The sequence below is a fragment of the Rattus norvegicus genome, chromosome 15, assembly GCF_036323735.1.
Source record: "Rattus norvegicus strain BN/NHsdMcwi chromosome 15, GRCr8, whole genome shotgun sequence".
Classification (NCBI taxonomy): Eukaryota; Metazoa; Chordata; class Mammalia; order Rodentia; family Muridae; genus Rattus; species Rattus norvegicus.
Genome location: NC_086033.1, coordinates 102254069 through 102272394, shown reverse-complemented (window position 1 = coordinate 102272394; position 18326 = coordinate 102254069). Strand labels below are relative to the sequence as shown.

Below are 18326 nucleotides of genomic sequence, written 5' to 3'. Positions count from 1 at the left end.
TTCTCTCCTCATTCCTTCCCCTCCAAGTCCTCCCATAGCCCCACTTCCTCCCTGTATATATGTTTGCAAGTTCTCTCTGTGTGTCTCTGTCTCTCTTTGTCTCTGTCTACCTCGGTCTCTCTTTGTTTCTCACTCTCTATGTGTGTCTCTCTGTATCTCAGTCTTTCCCTCCCCACCCTCTTTAAATCTAGTACCGAGTCCATTTAATGCACCCGAGTGTTCATGGCTGTGACCATCTACTGGAACATGTGCAGCCTCTCTGGCCTTCGTCCCTGAAGAAAACTGAATCCGCTGCTTCCATTATCATGATGATCAACTTAAAAAACAAACTTGTAGGGGCCAGTGAGATGTCTTGGCAGGCAAAATTGTTTACTATAGAAGTCTGACAACCTAAGTTGGGTCTCTGAAACCAAATAAAAGAGGAAGAAGTGAAGTGAGTGCATAAAGATTTCTGTGACCTCCACCCATAAGCTTTGGTATGTGCATACCTACACACACACACACACACACACACACACACAACATGTGTGTACACACAACAATGATAACAATAATTGCTTTACATTTTTTAAAAAATGAGTTTGAAGGGTAGATTATTATTTAGATTCCTGTAACCCTGTAACAGTCCTAGCTCTGTGTTTTCTAAGACACACTGGGAAGCAAGCAGTGAGGTCACATGAAAATCTCTCATGGCTCTTTAAGCCACTTGGAGCCAAGGTTGAGCATGAATTTTTCTCAATAGCTAGGTTTCATTGAAGGATATAGAGTAAGATGAAATATGCATCTGGTTAGGAAGAAAGGAACAGGCCTACTTACATGCTGCTCAACGTAGAGACGGGCTACGAAGAAACATGGGGCAGAATGACCGTGCAGGTGTGCAGAGCTAAGGGTCAGACCCTCTCCCTTCAGTTCCCCTCCCTGTCTCAAGGGAAGTTTTCTAAAGAGGAAACAATAACCCTGGAATATCTCAAAATAATCGTGGGGTTGATGAGGGGAGACTATAGGGAGTCTTCTAACAGATTCTTAGAAAGCACAAGCTACCCAAGGGCTTGCCTGGGCCAGCCCCACTTAGGGCATACGCCGGCTCGTTACAAAGTATCTCCAGGCTTTACTGAAGTAGCCTCTCTTTACTCTTGGTAGTCAGCAGGGCCTGACACAAAGTCCCATAAAATATTATTCATTAGTAACTTCTAGTTACATTTTTCTTTCTTTCTTTTTAACTGAGGCCAAGGTACAGACTTGTCACTTGTTTGTAAAAAGTCCCGTGTCTTGACAAGTCTTGGGGAGAGCTTTAACACTCTGAGCCTACATCACACAGTGTATTTAACACTCTGAGCCTATGTCATGCAGTGTATTTAACACTCTGAGCCTACGTCACGCAGTGTGTTTAACATTCGGAGCCTACGTCACGCAGTGTGTTTACAGAAGTGTACACTCTTCGGCAACAGAAGGCAGAAGGAGATTATTAAGTTTTAAAGCAAGTAACAGTTATTTCTCCAGAGGTCTCTAAAGTGTGAAAATGTCTTTAAAGCCAACAAACTGTCCTTCTAAAGACCCATTGTTTGGAAGAGGAAAGATTACTCACAAATGAAAATCAAACAGAGGAAGCCAAAAGGACCATTCCTGGCACTTCCTTCCAATTGACAGTTACTTTATCACTAAACATGGTTATAAAAAAGAAAACCTGGAGACTACTAGGACGCTGAATTATTTCCTTCCTTCAGAGTTTTCCTTCAAGAGGGAAATTCTAAACCAATAAAAGGCCTTTCAACCCAGGATAGAACCCCCATGAAAATGTCCCTGTGACTCATTGCATATTAAAAATCAGGTCTTAAGCCAATGCACTTCCTACACATTACATTAGAGTCTGGCATTAGCCAGGTCTATAAGACCCCAAGGTTATTCTTAATTTTCCTTTATCCACACCAACAATTTAGTTCTTTTAGCCACTAGAGACCCCATCCATCATGGGCAAGATGCGGAGTGAGCAGCCAGCTGCCGGCAGCTTGCTGATGGAGCTCAGGAAGGGAAGGTAGCACTTTGCACCAGCCTCAAACACAGCTCTCATATTTACCTTCTACTTTGAAGATAGTGAAGTGCGGCCGGCAGTGGAAGGAGCCCAGGGCGTTACCTGCGCAGTTCATCCACAGACCCTGGTAAACCCAGGTGGCGGTTATCACGGACGATGCTCGGGTGGTCACTTTCCATTCATTGGATGTGGTGGCAGCGACAAGAGCACCAAACCCTCCAACGCCACACACCAGAGCTGAGATCTGCGCCCTGGACATGTTGCTCAGCCTTGCCTGCTGTCACAGTCCACACTGAATGCTTTGGTGGCCTAGGCATGCAGCCACTGGACAGGACTCCCACAAATGTTACAGCCCGCCCATGAGGGTGGGTGACAATTCTTCATACTTTGATGGCTCCAAGTATGGGAATTTAGGATTAAGTATAGTGAAGTAAGGGCATCTTAGCGATAGCCTAAATAATCTTTCTAATTCCCTACTGAGATACCAAAACTTTGTAGAGGAATTTTGAAGGTGTTGGTCCTGCAGATATTTTTTTCGTTAGCATGGTGGTTAATGCTTAATTTTCTGTTAGCTCAAAGGTTAGCGAACCATGCAACGATCAGAAATTACAGAGTACGGATTATACAGTAACATTCAAAGGCTCCTCATTTGACCAATTTCTTTATGTTTACATGTTGTCAAGGCTTTACCTAAATGGAGTCACGCTGCACAGATTCTCCTGTAACCTCTTCAATCAGTACTGCATGTATGGATTTATCTGTGGCCATGGTGTAGCTATCCCATCTGACAGCTGGGTGTATTATTTTAGTAAATGCTCACACCACAATTCCTCCACATTCTTAGAGATGAATATTGTTCCCTTTTCTCTCCCCAGTAATAAGTAGCCTCGGTCAAACCTGTCGTGAATTTCCTCTTGTGTCCCCGAGAGAGGATCCCCAGGGTGTATCTTAGAGGGTGACTTGCTGGAAACACATCTTCCTCGATGATTCTGAATTACCTTCCGGTGTAAAGCCAGCACACGTCAGTCACCACAATGAGTGAGTTCTCACGGTTCCAATTCCTAATACTTGGCGTGGTGGAGCTAACAGAATTTTAAAATTCTAGCCAACCTTATGACAATTTCAAAGGTTATATTATGATCACTAATTCATATTTGTCATTATAAATGAGGCTGGAGTATCTGTTCTGTGCAATCACTGATTGACTGTGGTTTTAATCTGTCATGAAGGGTGACAGTTTTACTTGTTAATCTGGTGCATTGTTTAAGTTGTTCGTTTATTTTTCACTTTATAAATTTGGGATAGTAATCTTTTAATGTGATGCTGTAAATTTCTTTGTGGTTGGCGAATTATCTTTAGGTAGCCATTTGAGAAAATCTTTACTTTTAAAATCTCTCTCTCTCTCTCTCTCTCTCTCTCTCTCTCTCTCTCTCTCTCGGCACTTGTGTGATACATGTGGAGGTCAGAGGACAGCTATAGTGGTGGCCTCTATTTTCCACATTTTAGGGATGGTGCTGCTTTGTCCCTGAATTCCCCAGATTAGCTTGCTTGTGAGCTCACAGGGATTCTCCTGTCTCTGTCTCCTTCCTCTGTACTTTTAAAGTTCTAGTTAATTCTTACATAATCCAGAGTTGATCGATTCCTGTCTTGTGATTTGTGATGTATTTTACTTCTTGATAATGAAAGGTGAATTCTAAAATTTTTTGTTATCAAGTAGCCCCTTTCTTCACTATGGATTTGCAACATTACCCATCATATCCGGCTCTGACACTTGTGTGGCCGTTTCTGATCCCTTTTCTCCCCTTTGTTCATTCCACGTCATTCAATACACCTCCTTGAATACACAAGTTTTTATAAATATATTTGAAAGTTTTTGGATGAGCATCTTACTTTGCTTTTTTCTAATGCTCTTTGCTATTCTTTCTTTATTAAAATGAATGTATTGTTATGCGTGTGTACATGTGTACTGGAATGCTTATTGATTAACTTCCTCTTCTGCATTATTTGTCAATATGAAGAAAACACTACAAAATCGGATCTCCTTTCCATAAACAATATGTATAACACTGTGTATATGTTCATATAGTTATCCATTTTCTTTAGAAATGTGTTGTTGTTCGTTTATTTGGTGTGTGTGCGTGTGTGTTTGTGTGCATGTGTGTGTTAGTGTATGTGTGTTCATATCACTTCTTGTGACCAGAGGGCAGAGGACAACTTTCTAGAAGTCAGTTCTCTTCTTCTACCTTGTTTTTCAGGCGGAGTCTCTCGTTATTTCTGTTGCTTTGTTGATGAGAGAAGCTCATTTTTCCTTATTATTCTATTTGTCTGTATGTGTGTATATACATGTGTGTATGTGTATGTATGTGTGTATATACAAATGAACATATATGTATGTTATACATATTGTTTATGAAAAGGAGATCCAATTTTGTATATGTGTGTATATGTGTGTGCATACATGTGTATCTGTATACATGTATGTGTGTGTACTTGTATGTATGTGTGTACCTGTATATTATGTGTGTATATGTGTGTACCTGTGTGTATATGTATGTACATATGTGTATGTGTGTGCATGTATGGGTATCTGTGTGCATGTGTGTGTGCTTGTGTGTATGTGTGTGTGCCTATGTGTGTATGTGTGTACATGCCTGCAACTTAGTGCATGTTCACAGGTATACACATGTATATATAGAGGTCAGAGGACAACTCTTAAGAGTTGGTGTTCTAGGGACCCAGCTAGATAGTGAGGCCCAGATGTATGGGCTTCTGCCTGGGTTGTTTTGCCAGCCCTTATGTCTTCTGTTTTTGAATTGGAAATCTTTTTTTAAAAACTTATATTTGAATTAATCAGAAGTTACATATTACTTGAATGGTCTAATGGTAAGACATTTTTAATTATATATATATATATTATACATATATATATAATTAATTTCTGTCATCATTCACCGTTCGAGGAGGACCTTGCAAACCTTGAACATTGGTAACACCCCACATGTGTAATTACTTGATTTCTATCTTATTTGACCTTTAACCCCAGGAATTGGGATTTTAGCCTCACAAATGTCAACCCTCAACGCTGCCGCTGCCCTGTGAACCCTCAGTGCTGTTGCTGCTCTGTTTACGTTTTTTTCTCTCTTTATCGCCCCCTACCTACCTCATCCACACATCCTGGTTTCATTTTCCTTCTTCCCAATGCTCTTTCCTTTAGCGAGGAGCATTGGTATTTTCCGTTCTTAGTGTCTGTCGTATAACACCTTTATTATGTTTATTTTGGACATAACTTTTCTGAGTACGAACAAAATTCTCTTTCTACCGAAACTCCACTCAGTTTCCTCCGTGCTCCTGTCAAATTCACTTCACCTTTGAACTCTCATATTTTTAGCATGTATCTTTTCAGCCAGATTACCCAGAGCCTCCCGACCTTGATACCTAATGGGTCTTATCATCTATTTGATTATTTATCCCGACTGTCCCACCCTATCCAGCCACCCTGGACTGTGTTTAACAAGAGCCACCTCTGGGTGGTCCAGCTGGATTCTCCTCTGATGGTCAGCCTTTGTTGTCAACCTGACCGACTCAAGACGCTCTCTTCCTGGAAGGATTAACTGAAAAGGGAGACCAACCCACAGGGGGAAAGGAGAAAGCCAGGAGAATGCAAGCCTAGTACCAGCCCCTCCCTCCACCCACCGCCATGCTTTTCCCACTGTGAGGGGCCGTAACTCTTTGAACCTTCCACCCCCAAAACTGTTCACCAAAACCAAATTCTCCTTTTGGTCTCCATGCACTTTCCCACTTTTCTCCACGTGCCGACCTTCTCCTTGCTTTTCATTCTCATACATCAATGCAGTGTCCAACTCTGACGCTGCCCCTCTCTCCTCTGCTCCAAAGACCCAGTGTGGGGTACCTATGCCTGTGCAATAACCTTCACTTTATTAATCTTATCAAGTGTCATAGAACCATATTTTTCTTTAGGAGTACACAGTTATGAGTAGATGGTATTTTAATTGAGTAATTTAATGACTTAACCCTACTTTCTTCTGTCTCTACCTTTGCTTTTGAGAAGTCGACATCAGATTAGTCATCTCTTTGTTCTTCTGTTTCTTCTGTGTCTTGTTATAAGAATCTTTTCTCAGGGCTGGAGAGACAGCTTGGTGGTTAAGAGCGCGGGCTGTCCCCAGGCCTGGGTTCCATTCCCAGCACCCACACGGTGGCCTACAGCCCTCCAGTTCCGGAGAATCTGATGCCCTCTGTTGGCCTCTGTGGTTACTGCATGTATGTGGTGCGTGTGTAATACATGAAGACAAAACACATCAAATCATCGAATAAAATAAATATAAATAAATCTGAGAGAGATATAGAGAAACACAGAGAGAGGGGGGAGAGGGAGGGAGGGAGGGAGGGAGAGAGAGAGAGAGAGAGAGAGAGAGAGAGAGAGAGAGAGAGAATGAATATCTCTTAGCCTTTGGACTTGGTAGTTTCACTTTTTTTACCCCTTCCCCACATCCTTTTAAAATTCTTATTATCTTCTGGAATAGTTCCTGAGCCAGACCCTTCTAATGCTAGGAAATTCTGAAGTTAGAGATTTTCATGTTATTTAAAATCATAGGGCTGTGGATACAGTTAAGTACTTGTCTAGCTTGAGTGAGATTTTTAAGGGAGGTGGAAATATTAACTCCATGTTTCTTACAGTTGGTAAGATGCAAGAAAAAGATATTTTGGGTTAAATCTGTGTTGGAGAGCCTCTGTGAGTTCCAAGACTAGGGAGACCTAGACAGTGAAGAAGAGAACAGTCAGAGGAAGAGGATTCCCCCCAGGCCTGACCTTTAATAGAGGAAAATCCATGATCTGGTGTATAGGTGGGGACCTTAGTAATGGCCTAGTACAAGAAACAGACAGTTGAAGGCTGGAGAGATGGCTCAGTGGTTAAGAGCACTGACTGCTCTTCCAGAGGTCCTGAGCTCAATCCCCAGCAACCACATGGTGGCTCACAACCATCTGTAATGGGATCTAATGCTCTCTTCTGGTGTACAGTGTACTTATAATAGATAGATAGATAGATAGATAGATAGATAGATAGATAGATAGATAGATAGATAGATAGATAAAGAAAAGGAACAGACAGCCATGATGTAAGTTTCCCTGGGTACCCATGACCTGTGACAATCGGGATGGAGGGCTGTGGGCACTTTAGATGCAGGTTAAGTGAAGACTCCCTACATAGTGTGGAAGGCATAGTGTGAGAATCCCAGGATGCCGTGCCTCTGATGTACTGACTGCATTCCCTATGACCTTGGTGATTCAGCGGTAGATGGGGTGTCCGATGTATTCTATGCCAGAGGCGGAAGTGCCTGACTCTCGTGATGGAAACTCTAAAATCGAGTAACTCTAAAACAAACTTTAAAAGCCAAATCCCGGAACGTGGTTGCTGGATCACTTGATAGTCCTCTAGTTAGGACAATAATTCACAGCACAGTGTGATTTGCAAAACCTTCTCATTACTTTCTTAATGGCTTAATTTATTCCCCTTCCAGCTTACTTCATTCCCCTCTCTCTGTCTCTCTCTCTGTGTCTCTGTCTCTCTGTGTCTCTGTCTCTGTGTCTCTGTCTCTCTGTGTCTCTGTCTCTGTGTCTCTGTCTCTCTGTGTCTCTGTCTCTCTGTCTCTGTCTCTCTGTGTCTCTCTGTCTCTCTGTGTCTCTGTCTCTCTCTGTCTGTCTCTGTCTCTGTCTCTCTCTGTGTCTCTCTGTGTCTCTGTGTCTCTGTGTCTGTGTCTCTGTCTCTCTGTCTCTCTCTGTCTTTCTCTGTCTTTGTCTCCCCTCCCCACCCCACCCCACCCCCGCCCCAGGCTGGCCTCTAAGACTCTTTCTATAGCCCAGGCTGGACTTCAGGCTGCAGTGCCTGCCTCCGTCTTCCTAGCTATGATAGAGCAGATATGTGAGCCGCCACCCTGTCTGGCTTCACTTTCATTTCCTACGTGGGATTTATTCATTTATTTGGAGTTCACTGTACTCCCTTAACTTACGGTTCCTGTCTCTCCCATGACCATCAGACTCCCTTCCCCTTCCCAGAACTCTGCCTAGATCTGTTTTCTCGTTTGTCTTATGCTTCAGCCTCGTCTAACAACCCCCATCTCTTCCTTTCTGCATGTAGCATCCTGGGGGAGTTTTTCAGATATACATCGTAATATATTACGTTTCTATTCATCCATATTCAGTCTTCTGGCATCAGAAGTTATAGCTTTTTTCCAAATCTGTTTTGTCCTGAGAAATGATCTCACTGTGTAGCCCAGGCTGGCCTTGAACCCACGATCCTGAGCTTCCTTTTATTGGCATTGTGGGCATTTGCCCGCATACCTTGTATTCAGGAGGACTGTGGAGCCCAAACCATAAGGGTCATGTTTCTTACCGTCACTCAGAGGAATGGTGTGACAACAGTATGGAGACGTGAAACATTACTTCAAGAGTTTCCTATTGTGATCTTTGCTCTGGGGTGGAAACAGCATCATACAGCCTTGCTCCAGCTTTGCCCAGCGCTGACTCTGTAGCCAGGCTTCCTTCATGAGCTCTCAGTGCCTCAAGATGACAGGAGTCTCTCAGACATGCATCGCCTATGGGCTTGCGGTTTTGGCTAGGCCGCCTGGCCAGCAAGCCCCTAGGGTCTGCCTGTCACCCCAGACCCCCGGCGTGCTGAGGTTACACACACAGTGCCCTGTTGAGGTTACACACACAGTGCCCTGCTGAGGTTACACACACACTGCCCTGTTGAGGTTACACACACACTGCCCTGTTGAGGTTACACACACACTGCCTGTTGCCTGCTGAGGTTACACACACACTGCCCTATTGAGGTTACACACACACTGCCTGTTGCCTGCTGAGGTTACACACACACTACCCTGTTGAGGTTACACACACACTGGTGTGCTGGAGTGGTGTATGTGTGTGGTGTGTGGGGAGAGTGTATGTGTCTGTGGTATGCTATGGTGTGTGTGTGTGTGTGTGTGTGTGTGTGTAGTATGTGAGTGTGTTTGGTATGTGTGTATGTAATGTGCTATAGTGTGGTGTGTGTGCATGTGTGTACATGTGTGTATATAGTGTGGTGTGGTGTAAGTGCATGTATATGGTATGTGTGTATGGTGTGGGACTGTATGTATGTGTGATATTCTGTGATATGTGTGTGTATGCATGTGGTGTGTGTGTGAGTTAGTGTGTTTGGTATATGTGAGTGTGTGTATGTCTGTATGTAGTGTGGTGTGGTGTGCGTGCATGTGGGTGGGTGCTGGGGAGGTCTGTATAGAATTCCTCCTCTCATAGTATCCAGCCAGACTTTGTTCACCGTCTCAGTGTAAAAATTACTAAGAGATCAAATTTTAAATATTTTTGATGCCCTATCCAGTTTTCTGGAACTCAAAAGGTAATTATGGGGCAATCAATTAACTGATGTCTACTCACAGGAAAAAAATAAAAGGGGAAAGAATTAAACACGGGAATAACATTAAACTTTAATGTCTAAATTACAGAACACAGTTCTTTGAGTTCACAGTGCGGGGCTGGAGGGCACTGTAAGTTAATTACAGGTTTCCTCTGAAGGACAGGGAAACCTGCAAGCTTTTACGGGTTAGAACTTTTTATTGTATCACAGCAAAGAGACCATGAATGTCTGAGGTGGTGGAAATGCCAGTTACACTAATCTAATCCTCCTCCTCATCATGCCCTGCCATGTAAATACACGAAATCACTCGGTGTTAAAAATAAGAATAAACTCCAGGTGGAGGCAGCACACGCCTGAGATATTACCTTGGAAGACACACGCAGGAGCATCAGGAGTTCAAAGCCAGCCTCGGCTACCAAGCAAGCTTGGGGCCAGCCTGGGCTTCAGGAAGCAGATGCAGAAGTTTGCTCTCTACAGGTGGTAATGGAAAGAAACCCATGGTGAGGATTGCAAGTTGCTCGGATACGTTACAGTGAGAACAGATTTAAAGAGTTAAAAAGAGTGTCAGAGTTAAAGTGGAGAGGCTGGGGCTGACAGAGAAACCAAGACACCAAGCAGAGACATCAGAAGGACTGGGCTCCGACCCTTCCCACAGCCCCTGAACATGCACAGTAAGGCCCTGCTGGCCCCCCATACCCTTGCGCCTCATGCAGCCAGTAATGAACAGAGTGCAGACTGTGTCGAAGAAAGCCTTGGGCTACTTTAGAAAGAGACCCCAGACCATGACCAGACAAGGAGCTAACTAACGAAAAACCCAAGCTACTTCTCAGTAGCTGTGGAAACAGAGACTTTAGTTAATTAATAGTACGGAGACACTCGCAGGGTCAGAGACCGGCCAAGTCGCTAACAGCTAGCAGACAGTCAAAGTCAATGACTAACAAAGCCTGAGTCAGAGATGGGGCGGGGCTTCAGCCACCCCCTGGGTGGGCGGCACGTGGACAGAGTATGGTCATTTTCCTGGGTGGGCAAGGAAGATGTGAACACAGGGTGTGGGCCCTCCGTTGGTGTGGTCCATGACAGCCACAGTGAAAGAACGTGTCTCACGGCCATCACCTCAGCCTCTGTCTAGTTCCTACCATAGCTGTGCAAAATCTCTAGACAAGAAAGTTCAAAGGCTTCCCCTCTGCTGGGAGCCCTTGACCTTCTCAGAGGCTTCCCTCCTTTTCTCACATTATTTGCTCTCTGTCCTTCTCCTTAGCAAAGCTTCTGCTCTGGTTATTTCTACAAATGTTCACAGTTTTACTCTCTGGTGTGAGACTGTGAACTTGAGACCCACTGCTCCAGGTTGGTCTTTAGTGACGAAGTTTCTAGTATCTTAGTTGGGTCAACCACAAATAGGGCAAGAACGATTCCATCTCACATACATACTCTCATACACACACACACACACACACACACACACACACACACACATACACACACACAAACATACACACACACTCACACATAGAAATACGCACTCATACAAACATACACACTCATACAAACACATATACATACTCATACAGATACACACTCATACAAACACACAAGCAAACATACATACACATACAAACACACTGATACACATATACAAACACACAAAATCAAGCACACACTCACACAAACACACTCACAAACACACATACAAATACATACACACAAACACAACACACACATAAAACACACACAAAAACAAACATACAAATATACACTCACACACACACACATACAAACACACACACACACACACACACACACACACACACACACACACACTCTGTATAAAGTTATTTCAGGAGCAGAGGATATAGTTCAGATGATAGAGTGATCACAGAACTAATGAAGCCCTGGGTCCAGTCCCAACCAGCACTGAATAACCTAGGGGAGGAATACTTGCCTGTAATCCTAGTGCTTGGAGGTTGAGGCAGGGGGATAAGGAATTTGAAGTCATTGTTAGATGCTGTGAGTCCGAAGACAGTTTGGGCTGCATGAGGTGTCATCTCAACAGAAGGTTTTTTTCTTTGTTTTGTTTTGTAATATGTATAGGTGCACTGGGGAGCGTGTGTATGTGAATGCAGGTGTGTGTGGAGGCCAGAAGGGTCTCCTGCGTCTGCAGTTACAGTGGTTGTGAACCACCTGATGTGTGGGGGCTGGGAACCAAACTTGGGTTCTCTGCAAGAGCAGTATGCTCTCCTAACTGCTAAGCCATCTCTCCTGTCCCTCAAAAATAAACAAAAAACATCTTCTGATGTCACAGATATCTCTTTTATATTTTAGTAGGAATTATAATTACATGTTAACCTGTGGAGCCCAAACAAGCAAAATCATTATCATACAGTCCAGATTTCAGCAGAGTGCCTGCATCCGGGATCCCCTCACACAGGTAGACAAGTGGCTCCCACCTTTTCAGTTTCGGGGGGGGGGGTGGAGAGTAAAGGAAACTGGCTGTGTCTTACAACCCCCCCCCCACACACACACACACACAGATTCAGCAAGTGCCATGCTCCTGTCCTGAAGCTCACACTGCCACCTGTCTGTGCACAAGAGCCAGTGCTAGCCCTGGGCAACCAAGTCAGCAGGATAGGTTGGGAGAGGGCAGGCCAAAGCTGGGTAAGGCTTCACGTGATCAGCAATGCTCAGAGGTTAGCAATAGAGGGCACACTCCACACTTCCCTGGTCAGTCCTGTATGTACTCAGACTGTCCCTCTCCAGATCCACACTTTCCTACCTTCTAGCATTTGTGCACTGCCTTTCCAATCTATGTGGGTCCTCCTTTCCCTTCTCCTCCCTTCCTTCCCTCCCTCCTCCCTTCTTTCCTTCCTTCCTTCTTTCCTGCTCCCTTCCTTCCTTCTTCTTTTTTCCTTCCTTTCCTTTTTTTCTTTCTTTCCTTCCTTCCTTCCCTCTTTCTAACTCCCCCTTTCTTCTTCCCCCTCCCCCTCCCCCCCTCCTTCTCCTCCTCCTCCTCCTCCTCCTCCTCCTCCTCCTCCTCCTCCTCCTCCTCCTCCTCTTCTTCTTCTTCTTCTTCTTCTTCTTCTTCTTCTTCTTCTTCTTCTTCTTCTTCTTCTTCTCCTCCTTCTCCTTCTCCTCCTCCTCTCCTCCTCCTCCTCCTCCTCCACCTCCTCCTCCTCCGCCTCCTCCTCCTCTTCTTCTTCTTCTTCTTCTTCTTCTTCTTCTTCTTCTTCTTCTTCTTCTTCTCCTTCTCCTTCTTCCTCTTCCTCCTCCTCCTCCTCCTCCTCCTCCTCCTCCTTCTTCTTCTTCTTCTTCTTCTTCTTCTTCTTCTTCTTCTTCTTCTGCTCCTTCTCCTTCTTCTGCTCCTTCTCCTTCTTCCTCCTCCTCCCCTTCCTCCTCCTCCTTCTTCTTCTTCTTCTTCTTCATTTCTGGCATCTTGACAGATGTTAGGTTATCACAGGCTTGATTCAGTATCCTCTGTGCATGTGAAGCTGCTATCTAATTTGTTCCCTGCTGTGGCCTCTCCATGCCCCTCACTCATGGCCTCCCACCCACAGCCCAAGCACATGACACTGTACTCACCTCCCTTTGCTCCTCATCACTTTCCTTGTTGTGACAAAGCAACCTAATCTGGGAAGGATGAATTCAACTGTCTGTCGCATGGGGTGCTGTCCACAGGAATCTGCCCGGTTCTGGCCAAAAGTTACTGCTTTCAGAGGAGGGGAAGCCAGAGCAAGGCAAGCTGCCAGGACTCTTCCGTGGCCACTGCTGCCCTGGAGTTGGTGGCCAGCAGCAGGCAAGCTTTGGGAGAGAATACTCTTCTCTGTTACGGCTCGATGAGACAGGCACTCTCAAAAGATCTTTGGTGAAATAACTCACACACTTCATTCCTTGTGGTTGGGACCTTATCAACATTTGGGGGGGAGTTGGGATCTGGAGGCAGATGCTTTCTATTGGCTTGGTCTGAGATGTGAAGGATGCCTTATCTGCACGTGGAAGGGCTGTAGGTGTTGTCCCCATGCGACTGGCTGTCACAGTCCTGTCAATGGGATGCTGTGGTCACGCACATGTTCCAGGACAGGAACCTGGTCGGAGGTAGATTTAAATGCCTACCATACTCAATTACGAGAATCTCCAGGGTTCCTGAATCTGTTTGACCTTACCAGATTTTCTGTCTGGTGGCACAGTTCACTGCCCCACATTCAGCTCCATCATGGCAGAGGGAGAAGGCATGGCGGCAGGACTGTGAGGGAGCTGGCCACACTGTGTCCACAGCCAGGATACAGTGACAGGTGGACAAGGGTACTCAGTGTGCTTCTCCCGCCTTTCCTTTCCATCCGGTCTGAGCCTGAGCCCACGTCACAGGTTGTTGTCACCCACCGCTGTCACACACCTTCCCTCCTCAGATGAACGTTTCTGAGAACAGCCTTCCAGACAGGCCCAGAGTCGTGTCTCTAAACCCTAACAAACTGACCGTGAGCACTGACCCCCATACCTGCCTTCATCAGAAACATGCATGCTCACTCAGTGGGCGTGTTTCATTCATTTATAGAATGATATTATGTCCCAGGTCTCATTCTGGCTTGTGTTTTCTTGGCTCTATGAGGTTTTTTTTTTTAAAAAGATTTATTTACTATTATATATAAGTACATTGTGGCTGTCTTAGTCACACCAGAAGAGGGTATCATATCTCATTACAGATGGTTGTGAGCCACCATGTGGTTGCTGGGATTTGAACTCAAGACTTCAGGAAGAACAGTCAGTGTTCTTAACCACTGAGCCATCTCTCCAGCCCTCTATATGCTTTTAAGACTTGGCTTTTCTATGCTACTTTGTTTTCAGGTAACAAGAAATTTACTGTGCTAGAAGATACAATATGTTCCATGGTGAACACCCATCAGCTTATATATATATATATATATATATATATATATATATATACACATATATATATATACACACACACACATATATATATGTGTGTGTGTGTGTAGGAATGATTCTAACTTCCCCTCCATGAACTCTCCAAATATATATATTATTCATATGATATTCACATATATATGTATACACACACATAGATAGATACAGGTGGTACAGATATAGATGATATAAATAGACATGAATGATATAATTTTCTAGGCCTCGGGTCTGTATTCCGTGCATTTAATTCATCACACTGCCGCAGCATTGCTCCTGTCTCTAGCCTCAGAGCACAGACATTTCTCTGTAGACTCATCTCTATCAACACTTAGAATTAAGTTAGCTTCCAACGTTTCGTTGCTCTAATCGGTGTAAAGGAATATTGCTGCTTCAGTCCACACCCATCTGAAGACTGGAACTGGGTGTCTGTTGTACTTTAATCCTTTAGTTTACGTCTTCTGCCCTTGCCCATTTTCTTCGGCTGGATTTCTTGTTGCAGGTACTCGAGCATCCTGAATGTCTGGAGTGAAATACCCTTATCAGCTGTGGCTGTTTCAGAGTTCCCCTCCAAATTTGCGCCTGCCTCTGGGGTTCTTTAATTCCAATGGAGCCAAATTCCTCGGTGCTCTGTGCTTCTCAAATTCTGTTTAAGAACTCTTTTCTTCCTGTAAGACATCAGGACTTCCTGTATTTTCCTTCATAGTCTGCCTAGTAATGTTTACTAAAGTGTGTACGGTATCAGCCAGTTGGAACTAGGTGATATTCTGTACCAGAGCAGTGGGAGAAGACATTAATTCCAGGAACTCTACCATGAGCAGATCTCCTGGCCTTGGCATAGCTGGCATTTGTGATCAAGCAGTGTTTTAGAGTATCTGTGTGCTACAGAGTATCTCTATGTTAGAGAGTAACTGTGTTACAGGGTATCTGTGTTAGAGAGTATCTGTGTGCTACAGAGTATCTGTGTTAGAGAGTATCTGTGTGCTACAGAGTATCTCTATGTTAGAGAGTAACTGTGTGTTACAGGGTATCTGTGTTAGAGAGTATCTGTGTGCTACAGAGTATCTGTGTTACGAGTATCTGTGTGCTACAGAGTATCTGTGTTACAGAATATATCTGTGTGCTACAGATTATCTGTGTGCTACAGAGTATGTCTGTGTGCTACAGAGTAGATTATCTGTGTGCTACAGATTATCTGTGTGCTACAGATTATCTGTGTGTTATAGAGTATGTCTGTGTGCTACAGAGTAGATTATCTGTGTGCTACAGATTATCTGTGTGCTACAGATTATCTGTGTGTTATAGAGTATGTCTGTGTGCTACAGAGTAGATTATCTGTGTGCTAGAGAGTATCTGTGTGCTACAGAGTATTTGTCACTCATCTCTGCTCAATGTCAGCAGCATCCTTCCACTCCAGCAGCCACATCAGCTGTCTACATGTTACAGGATTACATCATTTAGGATCACTGGTTTATGAGTCCACATGAGAGAACACATGGACTCAAGGTCCCATCTGCAAGTCATGGGGATGAGGTCTTTGAACACAAAGGTTTAGAGAAGGGGGAAAAGCTATCAGCAATGCATCATTCTACAGTAGACGAGGCACTGCTGGAGCCATACTCTTTCCTAGCCCTCCATCAGGGGCAGCAGCCTTGCCATGAGGGGTTGCTTTCCAGGCAGAGATCCAGACAGAGAAGATGGAGAGTGGGCTGGGGCGGGGCAAACCAAAGATATCAAGGCAGTGCTTGATCTTGACAGCCAGTTTGATGGGACTTAGAATCATCAACGGAAGAAGTCTCTGGGCACATCTGTGAGGGATTATTAGATTAATCTAGTGTGTGGGCAGCAGCATTCCTGGCTGGGAGCTCCGAATAAAGTGGAGACAGTGAGCAGAGCACGGTAACCATTGCTCCTGACTTCTTGATTATAGACATGTCATTCCAGCCGTCTCCAGCTCCTCCCTATTGTGAAGGACTGAACCCTGGAACCATGAGCCCAAATAAACTTTCTTTTTTTTTTTTTTTTTTTTGGTTCTTTTTTTCGGAGCTGGGGATCAAACCCAGGGCCTTGCGCTTCCTAGGCAAGCACTCTACCACTGAGCTAAATCCCCAACCCCGCAAATAAACTTTCTTTAGTGGTTGTATTCATGTATTTTGTCATGGAGATGAGACAAGCAGCTAGCCCACTAGTACGACCCCCAAAACTCATTTGTGGTGAAAGTGGTTACAGAGCTGAACTGAACACATAATTATCTGCAGAAATGCCAAGGGTTGCAACAGGCTGCACAAGACACACTTGGAGCATGTATAACATGGATGTCACATAGACCAGATTCACTTTCCCCAAATTTAGAAGTTTTGATTTCCAAAAGACAGCTGTCTCCGTACATCCCTGGCATGCAGCTGTGCACGTACACTTTCACGTGGTCTTAAGTGCACAGTAGCATGCCCTTGTGTAATATGCGCTAAAGGTGGCATTTTATTTGTGCTCATTCCATGGACCAGTGTCCTGTACAATACCTAAAACTCAATCCTCCTTCTCTCAGAGATTCACTGTGACTTCCATCCTGTACTAAGCTATCATGGGATTTTCTTTCTAGTCTATTTCTTTAATCCATTCATTTATTTAACTGCCAATAACATATGATTTTTTACAAACTATTACTTTCACTACTTGATATTCCATAATATCTGACAAATAAGCCCCACCTTTGTTCTTTTTTATATACAATGTTTTACTGCTGGTTTTAGCAAAAAGACTTTGTATAGATATAAGGGTTTTAAACAAGAAATTTCAAGAAATCTGATGACTCTTACATACACTGCTAATGGAACTAATGTGTTATAGGATGCTTTATTGCAGGTAAGAAATATAATTTTTTTGGGAAATATAATCTATGATAATAATATTTGTATCAAAGCTGGCATGTGCATGGCCTTTATGTTCAGTCATTAATACACTCTGAAACCAAAGCACCAATCTTTTCTTTAAAGATTTATTTTATTTATTTCATGTATATGAGTACACTGTAGACACAACAGAAAGGGACATCAGCTCCCATTACAGATGGTTGTGAGCCACCATGTGGTTGCTGGGAATTGAACTCAGGACCTCTGTAAGAACAGCCAGTGCTCTTAACCACTGAGCCATCTCTCCAGCCACAGCACCAATCTTTTCCCTGACTGAATCTCCTGTGTTTACTTCACTGTCTGCCTGCCTATCTGTCTGTCTTCTATCTGTCTCTACCATCTACCAATTATTTATCTCCCGTCTGTTACCTGTCAGACCATCTTCTGTCATTTGTCTCCTCCCATCCTCTTATTTCTTATGCTGCCTCTGGCCTGTTCTCCACACTCACGAGTCTCCACACTCACGAGACCCAGCCACCCTCCAGCTCATGAGCCACTCTCATCCCTCCCCTCTGCCAAACCATCCCCATACATATGCTATACAGTGAAAAACACCAAACTGCTGGCCTGTGATATGTGTGTGTGTGTGTGTGTGTGTGTGTGTGTGTGTGTGTGTGTGTGTGTTTCCATGTCCATGGAGGCCCAAAGACAGTGTCAATCACCTGTGTTAGAGTTATAGGTAATTGTGAACCTATAACCAAGACTGGACTTTGGTGTTGGGAAATAAATTCAGGTCCTCTGGAAGATCTGCCAGCACTTTGAACACTGAGGCACCTTTCTAGCCTGAAAGTTGATCTTTTGATTATGCACAGACTTAGATTTTAAAAACTCCTCTTAAGCCCTTTGCTCAAGATACACCACGGGCCCCTGCAATGTCTTAGTGTGGGAAACTGCTTGTTGCACAGGCCTGGCAACTTGAGTTCAATCCCCTAGACCATAACCAATGGGAAAAAAAAAAACAAAATAAGACAGAAAAATCCCCAAACCATCGTAGACACAGTGGCTCACACCTGTAATCTAAACATTCTTCCAGGGAGATGGG

The 18326-nt window shown here is 44.1% G+C and overlaps 1 protein-coding gene across 1 annotated transcript in view; it reads right to left on the bottom strand.

The window, feature by feature from the left end:
- Nucleotides 1-2537, bottom strand: part of Cldn10 (claudin 10) — a 91732-nt gene extending 89195 nt beyond the window's left edge. Inside the window, exon 1 of the mRNA NM_001106058.1 lies at nucleotides 2132-2537. Within this exon, the coding sequence (NP_001099528.1) occupies nucleotides 2132-2288 (157 nt within the window). The 5' untranslated portion in view covers nucleotides 2289-2537. The remainder of the gene's footprint in view (nucleotides 1-2131) is intronic.
- Nucleotides 2538-18326: the final 15789 nt, after the last annotated feature.